This window comes from Stegastes partitus, unplaced genomic scaffold (genome assembly GCF_000690725.1).
Source record: "Stegastes partitus isolate 25-593 unplaced genomic scaffold, Stegastes_partitus-1.0.2 Scaffold320, whole genome shotgun sequence".
Taxonomy (NCBI): Eukaryota; Metazoa; Chordata; class Actinopteri; family Pomacentridae; genus Stegastes; species Stegastes partitus.
Window position 1 is genome coordinate 197461 of NW_007578051.1, and position 10788 is coordinate 208248.

Here is a 10788-nt window from a genome sequence, read left to right on the forward strand (position 1 = left end):
TTATCCAAAGAGTAAATCACATTCATACACCAATGGCGACAGAGCTGCCATGCAAGGTGCTGCCTGCCATTGGGAACAACTTCGGGTTCAATGTCTCACCCAAGGACACTTCCACTGTGGAGGGGTGGGGGATCCAACTTGTGATTAGAGGACAACCCGCTCTACCTCCTGAGCCACAGCCGCCTACTTTACTGTAGCAGTACCATCATAAGCAGTAGACTTAATCTGTAATGAACATAATTCCTGAGATGCTGTGACAGTCCAACCTAAATTTCGCAATAAATGGTTACCTCCTTGTTGTGTGTTTGCTTGTAAAAAGAACAGCCTGTTGCTAAGGATCCACCTGGGAGCTGTATGTGCTTGATGCCCTGTGGCTTTGTGCACAAGCCAATGATTAAGAAATTAATTCAGTCAAGTTATAATGCACACTAGAACACTTAGTCACGAGGTCAACATTGTTGCTTTGTTCTTATTCAGAGCTAAATAATTGCAGAATATAATTGTCGAATATGTCCTTTAATGGAACAATGGGAAAGTGAAACACAGGTGTTTGAGAGGAACTTTTTATGTCTGGGCTTACTGCAGAATAAGTTATCATTACACAGCTCAGCACTTCAGAAATAATCTCTCCCAATTATAAGTTAAATCATCAGTGATTTATTCACCAGCGACAGATTATTCATCATGATGTGAAATGTACTGAGTGGGCAGGTATTGTTGGTTCAAAGCCCACATAAACGAATTCATTTATTCACGTTTATAACTAGTCAAGACAAAGCAAGTTCATTCATGAGACAATTAAATATACATTAAAGAAGATCTATTATACTTTTTCTTACTTCCTATCCTAAATATATATTTAAAATGTTGGATATTGATATTAATTGTGCCCACAGCTTCAAATAATGATTTAAACACATGGAAAAGGATAAAATTCAGGCTTAAGATACTATGAACACCTGGGTTCAAGAGTTTTTGGGGTTCTTTTTCTATTTTTGCAACAAGCTGATATAAGCTCAGTACTGTCATCTGCTCCTGGCATGGTGATGTTCTCACAAAACTCTCTACTTGAGTAGGAATGTGGGCCGCACACGAATAATCAATGTTACAGATAGATAATTTGTTGCCTTTGGCGTTTCCTGAAGGTGGACTTGTTCCTCTTCTGTTAGCGTTTTGACACATTTGCCCATGTACACCAATTAACAATGTCAGATATTGAAAATGTGCATATATGGCTTGTGATTGAAAGATTAAATTCTTCTTCTTGCTTCCTTTTTTACATATTCGGGCTTGAATCATCCATCCATTATCTATACACCGCTTAACCCTCACTAGGGTCATGGGGGGCTGGAGTCTATCCCAGCTGACTCAGGGTGAAGGCAGGGGACACCTTGGACAGGTCACCAGTCTATCACAGGGCTACACTTAGAGACAGACAACCAAGCACACTCACATTCACACCTACAGACAATTTAGAATCACCAATTAACCTCAACATGTTTTTGGACTGTGTGGGAGGAAGCCGGAGAACCCGGAGAGAACCCACGCTGCACGGGGAGAACATTCAAACTCCACGCAGAAAGATTCCGGTGCCCCCACCGCGAACCAGCGACCTTCTTGCTGCGAGGCAACAGTGCTACCAACTGCGCCACCTTACAGCCCAGGCTTGAATCAAGAACAAGAAATTATGTTATTAAGTATGTTGCTTATCGTTTACTTTTGGACCTCCTACACTGGCTCACATGTGAAGGCTTCAGATCTAAAGTAAAGTGGGCTTTTCGGGAGACACAGGCGCTACAACAGCTTGTTTTAGATGAGGGATGAGCTGAAGGGCTGTATTTTTACAATGGGACAAGACTAGTGGGGTCCTAGGTTAGATTAAAGAGATTTTTGATGCTACAGTTTAAATACAAAAGTAGCTGAATTCAAAAGAGAACACAAAAAAAATTTGAAGTTGGAAGAAGTTGGAAGTTTTCTCTTCTATTGCTTTTCAATACTGAATCACGGTCGATTTAAATTAGCATTTTAGACAAAAAAGCTACTTTAATGTCAAAGTGAAAACAGATTTCTTCAAAGTGATGTAAATTAATTAAAAAATACAACATGTAAAATAATGAGTTGCAAAAACATTCCCACCCTTTAAAGTGACCTAATTAAACTGGTGCTACGAGTCCAACCAAGACCAAAAATATGTGTCTACAAGTCCAACCAAGAACAACAAAATGTGTAATATGATCTGAGCCACAATCAAAGGCATGCAGACTGCAGGAGCAGCAGATTTTAATTAGGTGAAAGTCAATCCCTGAATCTTTAACGCAAAAAAAAAAAAATCTAATTAAATTGCCTTCACTGTCATATTTTTTTTTTTAAAGTCAGTTTGCAATTTGTTTAAATGCAAAAAAAGAAAACAAAAAAAACCCCCAAACATTTCAGAGAAACGACAAGAAATGTTTGATTCTACTGTTGTCTCAAAAATAGTTGCTGTGCCCGCAGCAAGAAATCTTGGTTTTCAGTAAATCTTATCTAGAAATCTAATCTGCTCCGGGGTCGGATTAGTGTTTTCTTGGATCTAAACTTCCTGTTGGTTCAGTGCAGTGAGGAAGTTTGACTTTCTTTGGCCCCACATACCAGCTGTGTTAGGATGATGAAATGAGTGTAGTGCATTTGTCCCACATGATTTTATCATAAAGACAACCGTACAAGTCAGTGAAAAGGATAAGTTGGGAAATAGATAAGCCACTAAATATCCCCTGGAGTACAGACAAATACATCAATGGGAAATAGAAGGAATATGTCACATGAGAGCAGACCGCTCTCAAAAACTTAGCGACCGTGCAGGAGAACGACTGGTGAGGGAGGCCACCAAGACATCTGAGTCCTCTAAAGGAGTTACAAGCTCCAGCAGCTGAGATTGGAGAGACTGTGTACACAATAACGTCTGCCTGTTCTTAACTAGTAAAAGCTTTATGGGTGAGCGGCAAAGAGAAATCCCAAATCAAATCAAATCAAATCAAATCAAATCTCGACTAGAATTCAGCAGAAAGGAGGGCTTTGAAATCAACTGGAAGAAGGTTTGTTGGTCCGGTGAGATTAAAACTAAACTTTTTTTCACCATCAGACTAGATGCAAACATTCACAAACACACCATAGCAGCTGTGACGCATGGCAGTGGCAGCATCATTAAAATGAATGCAGTAAATAACAGGGAAGTCCTGGCAGAAAACCTCACACAGTCTGCAAAAGACCTGCGACTTGGAGATTTGTTTAGCATCCAGTGAATGCCATCCAGAAAGGGTTTAAAGAAAACAAGGTGAATGTTCTGCAGTGGCCGAGTCAGAGGCCAGACCTCAGTCCAAATGGAAATCTTTTACCCATGACCCACATGTAACCTAACAGAGCAGTTTTGCCAAGAAGTATGGGGTTACATCGCAGTGTCCAGATGTGGTCATTGAGACCTATCTGCATCGACTAAATACTGACCTGAAGTGGGTGAATAGTTTCTTTTTTAAAAAAAAAAAGCCACCTCATATTAATTATGATCAATGCTGAAAAGCAATTAAAGTTCCACTTTGAAGGTTCAACATTTTAGTCTGTTTCTTTCTAGTTTATTTAAAGTTACCTCGCTCAATTACTCAGACAAAGCAACGCCACACCTATAGCACCATGCCTCCACTTCTGGCTGCTTATTGTTGTAGATAACTGAAGTAGGCGTGTGGCATTTCTGACACTCTATAAACGAAAGCATGTGGTTAACAATCCCAATAAAGAGAAAGAAATGAGATACAAAGCAACACAAATCACAACAAGGAAACACATGCCAGAAATAATCGAATGACATAAGTCGTGAGTTGACAGTCAGCCTTCTTCCATCAAGTTTGCCAATCCACATTCAGGGCAGTGTGCTGGCAGCCTGGCTAGTTAAACCTGTGTGGTTAGTTGGCCTGTGGTTTCCCGTAAAGACCTTGATGGAAAAAAAAAACATAACCTCATATGTAATGAAAAGATAGAGGTTGGCAGGCTTGAGAGTGCATCAAATCAACCAGTGTCTGATGAGTCCAATTGGCTTAATGTCATTTCTGTCTGGACCATGTTGTTTATTTCTCATAAAGTTTAATAAAATATTATTGGATTATCATTGCTATCATTGCTGTATTTGTATGCTCCTGTATTCGTAAAACAAGAGACCTCAAAACTAAGTTTCAGAGACACTCTTTGATTGTTTGACAAAAGTCAACCCTCACTTAAATTTACAATAATCATTTGGCCGATAATGACCAAGGACAAAAAGTGATTATTAGCAATATTCAAAGCACATTAAATAAATGTGCCACTTCTAATACACGGTAGTAAAAGGTCCCACATGGGGAAAGTACATTTTAATTGTGTTTTGTGTTTGCTGTAAACTTGAAGGTGCAAAGTAAAAGCTTTTAAATATGAAGACGTGTAATTCTACTGATCTTCAAGCCTCCCACGACTAGATCTCCTCCTACTAGCCGTACCAGCCAGTAAAAATCTTGCTGAACTTCTACATTCCAGCTGAGGAGCCAATAGCCAGCGAGCTCAAAGAACTCCAAAACATCTCAGCTGTGAGCAAAGCCTGACAAACAGAAACCCAAACAGGAGCAAAGAATCCGGTGAACATGATGTAAACAAACATTAGGTTACTATGACAGGGGAAGACGTTGCACTATGAGGGCACTTCAAAAAGTTCTCTGCCTCACCTGAAAACAAAGCACTCTCATTTTGGGGTATGAATGTATACTATCAAGCCTTTTATCACTGTCCACTAAAACTCAAATCAAAGCAGTCAAAGAAGAAAAAAAAAGGGAGGAAAGCTGTGAGTTGTTGTGCTGTTGCTTCAGAACACTGCGTCCATCCGTCACAGCACAGGTGGAGGAGGAAGACAAATGTAGCTCTGAGCTTTTGCCCCATGAAACTTACTGTTTGGCAAACTGAAACCACACTTGTGTGGTCGCCATTTACAGCAAGATGATAAAGTCATGCATGCTGCTGAGGAGAATCTGGAGGCTCAAGATGTGACCTTCTTCCACAAAGACACTAGAGACGCACAAGGTTAAGTAACTTCAAAATAAAAAAGGAAGTAACTGAAAAGGGAGATGGAATGGACACGTAGACAAACGGAGAGCAACGAGAGACGCAGGACAGGATCTAATACATGTCAGCTGCCTTGTTGTCAACTGTTTTGCTTTGTCAATCATAGACACTGCGTGAGTCTTCTTCCTGAAGGGGGTCCAGATATCAGCTGCCATTAAGCTACAGATACCAAAACAGCCTGTTCAGAACTGAACTAAAACCAGGAGATATACAGTGATGGTGAAATGGACCATCTTTGTGGTATTTTATACTGAAAAATCAAAAGACACATTGTGCGGAAAAAACCCCCCAAAAAAACGCAATAGGTCGTATAAATCATGGTTACAAGATTAAGATAGATTGATAGATCAAACCTTTATTTATATTATATTTATAATTTTCGACGCAATGAGTGCCATCCATCCATCCATCCATTATCTATACACCGCTTAATCCTCACTAGGGTCACGGGGGGCTGGAGTCTATCCCAGCTGACTCAGGGTGAAGGCAGAGGACACCCTGGACAGGTCACCAGTCTGTCACAGGGCTACACTTAGAGACAGACAACCAAGCACACTCACATTCACACCTACTGACAATTTAGAATCACCAATTAACCTCAACATGTTTTTGGACTGTGGGAGGAAGCTGGAGAACCCGGAGAGAACCCACGCTGCACGGGGAGAACATGCAAACTCCACTCAGAAAGATATCGGGTGTCTTCACTGGGACGCAAACCGTCCTTGCTGTGAGGCAATGGTGCTAACCAGCGCTCCACCTTGCAGCCCTCAGTGAGTGCCACACTTTCATTATACATTTTTATTGGCAACTTTTCTAGACATTAACTCGGAGTTCTTGTGTAATTTAAAAGCAAAGTTCTCTGTTGTGTCTCCACTACAGGAAAATAACTCAAAAGATTAAAACTTTCAGGCACGAACTACAGTTTGTGCTTACTTCTTTGTATTTCTACAGTTATGGTTACAAAATTAATCAGCCATTAACTTTATGGGTCTGAATATCTGGTATCACAACCTGGAAAGAATAAACATGTTTTTTAGACTGTAAAATGGAAAATTGATCAAATTTTTATTATAAAGCAGCAGGAATGCTGATAAAGAAGCTTGTTGCTCAGTGGTGCACAGCAAACAGAAAAGTAAGGATCAACTTTTAACTTCATGCAACGGCTTTTTTATCCTAAATGGGAAGTGATTTGTGATGATATTTTTCTTCTTCTAGAGCTGTGAATGTCACCTCCCCCCTGCATGACCTCACACAGCCTGGACATTACACCGCTGCACTTTTTAAAGCCTGTTTACAATGTTTATATTTCTATATTTTATACTTTCTTATTTGTGTTTATGATTTTCGAAAGTCTACTTAAGCCATTTTTCTTCTTTTTGCTGAAAGCTGAGACTTCCAGCTGCGATTTCATATGAAAAGCAAATGCATAATGACAATAAAAAGGATTCTGATTCTGTTTCTGATTCTTCCTTCGACAACATGCAACATGACCTCTGCCACGATTAAAGTCATGCAGACTGCAGCAAGCCGGAGCAGGAGGATTAAAACTTAATGTCTTTGACCCAAAAATCTAAATAAGTTGGCCTCACTGAAAAAACTTCAATTTAATCTTTGATCGAAGGAAGCAAATTACACATTTGCTCAAATGCAAATAAGCATCTATTAATTCATGATTTTTTCCCCAAAATGACTACAAATGTTTGACTTTGCTTTTGTTTTAAAAAACAGCAGCTGTGCTCACAGCAAGAAATCCTGGTTTTAAAGTTGCTACAAAATGTTTAGTCTTTCTTTTATTAGAATTGCAGTTACATAACATTCAGAAATTTGTGCAGCTGCAGAATTCTGAAAATCTAATCTTGGAATCTTGGAATTTAATCTGTACCGGGTTCCAGTAAGTGCTTTCATTGATCACAGCTTCCTGTTGGTTCAGTGCAATGTGAGATTTTATCTGGACAAACACACCCGCAGATACAACAAAAAGGTTTTAGAACGGTGAACTCTCAGTATGCAGGCTTTCAATTTCGTTTTTCATGTCAACACTGAGAAAGGATTGTTTTAGTGTATTTATTTGTTTATTTAGTGTATTTCATTCTAAAATAAAAGACAACCAGACCAAAGGACACCTCGATATTTGATGGCTACGTCTATATGTATTCAGAAAAGGTAGCTCTGGTGTTAAAACCAATAACACTAATATCATTAAAACTTACTGTCTGGTTTCAATACAGAGAACCGGTTTAAATAAAGCTAAGTTCAAGTTATTCAGCTTTTATGTCACGGGCAAACTTTCCTTTGCATCACTAACATTTGCAGACAAAACACTAGACTGATCAAGCAAACTGAGCATTTTCATCAGTAAACACTGAAGAAACACGGCACATTAAAGCACCATAAACCTGTATAATTCAGAACAATAATGTGCCGTAAAACACATCACTTGACACGAGTGCTGGAATGACTTTCAGTAACGCCTTCGCTCGGCAGCATCAGCAGATGGTGCAGCTGATTCTCTCTCTGTCCTGCTGAATTTATCAGCCAGCGATCTAACCATGCCGCCAGTGAACATACAACGTCTATAATGTACAACTTCAAAGTTGCTGATAAAAACAAACTGTTAATCTAGTTCTGAAATCTCTCCTTCAGAATGCTTCCCATGATGCTGCCCTTCATCCTCGTGACAGCCTGATGCTGGCGTGTCACATACAAGTGCATTATAGCATTACAAGTAAGCAGGCGGGTTTTGCTGCATGTCCTGAATTCACCTGAACCAACACTGACGCATTGAAACCAGTACTCCACCTAACACGGCAAAGATAATAAGACATTATAAACTTGATTTCACGCCTTTAAATTAGAGTCTTGGTGCTGCATTATTAAGTAGAGCTTAGCATCAGTATAAAACTTTACGACAGACGGATGCTTCTTTGACACGAACCACTCACTGAAACGCTGTTGAAGACCAAGTACAGGACAGCGAGCGCTGCCATTCTGTAACAACTGCTCAGCACTGGCTCAAGGAACATGACCAAGAGCGAAAGGTGTTGACTCTCCAGATCCAAATCCGACTGAGCATCCATCCATCCATCATCTATACACCGCTTGATCCTCACTAGGGTCATGGGGGGCTGGAGTCTATCCCAGCTGACTCAAGGTGAAGGCAGAGGACACCCTGGACAGGTCACCAGTCTATCACAGGGCTACACTTAGAGACAGACAACCAAGCACACTCACATTCACACCTACAGACAATTTAGAATCACCAATTAACCTCAACATGTTTTTGGACTGTGTGGGAGGAAGCCGGAGAACCCGGAGAGAACCCACGCTGCACGAGGAGAACATGCAAACTCCACACAGAAAGATCCCGGGTGTCCTCACTGGGACGCGAACCGGCAAACTGTTTGCTGCGAGGCAACGATGCTAACCACCGATCCACCTTGCAGCCCCCGACTGAGCATCCACATCCATAATGTCCAGGTGCCAAACACCTCCAGAAGTCCCATGTCAAAGCCTCGACAGCTCAGTACTGACACCACAAGAGAGACCAACACAAGATTAATCAGGTGGTTTCAATGCTGTGGCTGGTCAGTGTAATAATAAACCATGAGCTGCCTCGCTCTTGGTCAGTCTGCACTTTCTTATCCAGCCACAAGATGGCAGTATCACATTCTCTTGGCTTAGTTTACCCCCTCAACACCATGAATGTAAATAAAGTGTCATACTCACCAAGTGTTAATTGAATTGTGTCATCACCCCCGAACAAAATGCAATATGTTTTCCATGACAGGGAGGCGGGCAGGAGGGCTACGGGGAGGCTGATAAAGTGTGATATCGTTAACACTGCATAAACATAAAGAAAAAGGTGTGTGTGTTTATGTGTGTGAAATTGGGAAAGCAGAAAGCAGCGAGAGAGTGTGAGAAAAAGAGAGAGAGCAAGAGAGAGAGCGAGCGAGGGGAGACACAGCAAATCTGGGTGTTAAAAATCTCGAGATCTGAGAAAGCCTCCCAGTCTGTGTGCTGGGAGTGAAGCAGCAGCACACAGACGCTTCCCTGCTGCTTTGACTGAGTATTTGTTTAATGTGGATCCTGCTATTAAACATGGATTTCCAAAAGTTAACTTGACCTGAAAGAAATTCAATCAGCAGTGGATGGCTGTTGGAACTGGTGCACTATGGAGATGTTTGCTAATTATTGCTTTGTTTGGATTTTTCTGAAAGGAACCTTTTGTCTGGTGAGTAAAACAAAAAAAAAAAGGAAAAAAGATGCACAAAACAATAATTCAATGCATTCACATTAATGATGGGGAGGTTTCGATGTAAAAGTTTTCTATTTCTGTGGCGTTTCATGTGACTTTTGCTATATTACACATAGAATTATTGCACTATTGTAATTACTTTGCAGTTTTAACATCATGCATGAGGTTTAACATTTCACCAAATCACTTACAGGATTAAATTGCTTCTCAAAAGCAAATGCATCAGTAGTTTTCAGGGTAAAGTTCTTCATAGTAAGTACTTTTAGCATAGTTAAGCAGATTTTAAATGCATTTGTATTTTTACATCTAGATATTTCTAATTTAATTAGTTTGGAATACATTTTTTCACAGCATTTCTCTTGTATGTCATCGATTCTGCTAAAAATGTGTCACAAAGTGAGCATTAAGTGAATCTGCTGATGTTTTCTAACTTCACCAGCTGTCTTTTGTTCTTATGGTTTTCTGTCTAGTTGGTTCTCGGGCAACACCAGACGCACAGCAACTTCACCTTCATCAAAAGAACAGCTCCTCAACTCCACAGAGACCAGGAGGCGTCTCCACAGAACAACTGGGTTCTTCAGACCAGGAGTCTGGTTCAGAACACCAGACTCCCCATTAGCCCCTTCATCCCTCTCTCCAAACAGGGACTCTGGGAAATTCTTGAAGGGAACTCACAATCCAACTCCAACCCATCCTTAAAGATAAAGCTCCAGCCCATCATGAAAGTTCACGGAGCAGCTAAACTGTCCCGGACGTTCAGTTGGGGGGATTTTTACTCAAACATCAAGACAGTCAAACTGAATCTGCTGATCATGGGAAAGATTGTGGATCACGGGAACGGCTCTCTGGGCGTCTACTTCCGCCACAACTCCACAGGAGTGGGCAACGTGTCCGTCAGCCTCGTCCCACCGATGAAGGAGGTGGAGTTCGACCTGGAGCGCCAAAGCGTGGTCCACCCCAAAGACTCGAAGACGTTCAACTGCAGGGTGGACTACGAGAAGACCGAACGCAACAAAAAGGTGATGCTGTGCAACTACGACCCGTCGAAGACGTGTGCGCAGGAACAAACCCAGAGCCACGTCACCTGGATGTGCTCCAAACCGTTCCAGGTCATCTGCGTCTACGTGTCCTTCTACAGCACAGACTACAGGCTGGTTCAGAAAGTCTGTCCGGACTACAGCTCCCAGACTCCAGCCTACCTGCCCACAGATTAAACAGAGGCCAAGCCAAGGATGCTGGGGAGATTTTAAAACTTAGAACTTTCCAAATACTGTAAAACATGTTTTTAGTGCTTGCTGTAGGTTATAAGAGTTGCATTAGACCATTTTTATGAAATGAAATAATTACGGCAACTAATATGATGTTCTTGATTAACCCATTACTTGTCTGGTTTTTGTGAAAATAAATATCAAAGCTTC

General features: G+C 41.0%; 1 protein-coding gene across 1 annotated transcript; it reads left to right on the top strand.

Moving 5' to 3' along the window:
* The first annotated feature begins 9184 nt into the window (after positions 1 to 9184).
* LOC103358561 (neurexophilin-1-like) lies at positions 9185 to 10788 on the top strand. The gene is made up of 2 exons (XM_008283580.1): positions 9185 to 9346; positions 9841 to 10788. Exons 1-2 carry the CDS (start codon positions 9287 to 9289, stop codon positions 10582 to 10584), a joined length of 804 nt encoding a protein of 267 aa, XP_008281802.1. The 5' UTR covers positions 9185 to 9286; the 3' UTR covers positions 10585 to 10788.

Bases quoted from the DNA above. Each gene is read 5' to 3' on its own strand.
- LOC103358561 (XM_008283580.1), top strand. From the start codon at position 9,287: ATGGAGATGTTTGCTAATTATTGCTTTGTTTGGATTTTTCTGAAAGGA. The intron at 9,347-9,840 runs GTGAGTAAAACA...TTTTCTGTCTAG, and splicing joins TGAAAGGAACCTTTTGTCTG to TTGGTTCTCGGGCAACACCA.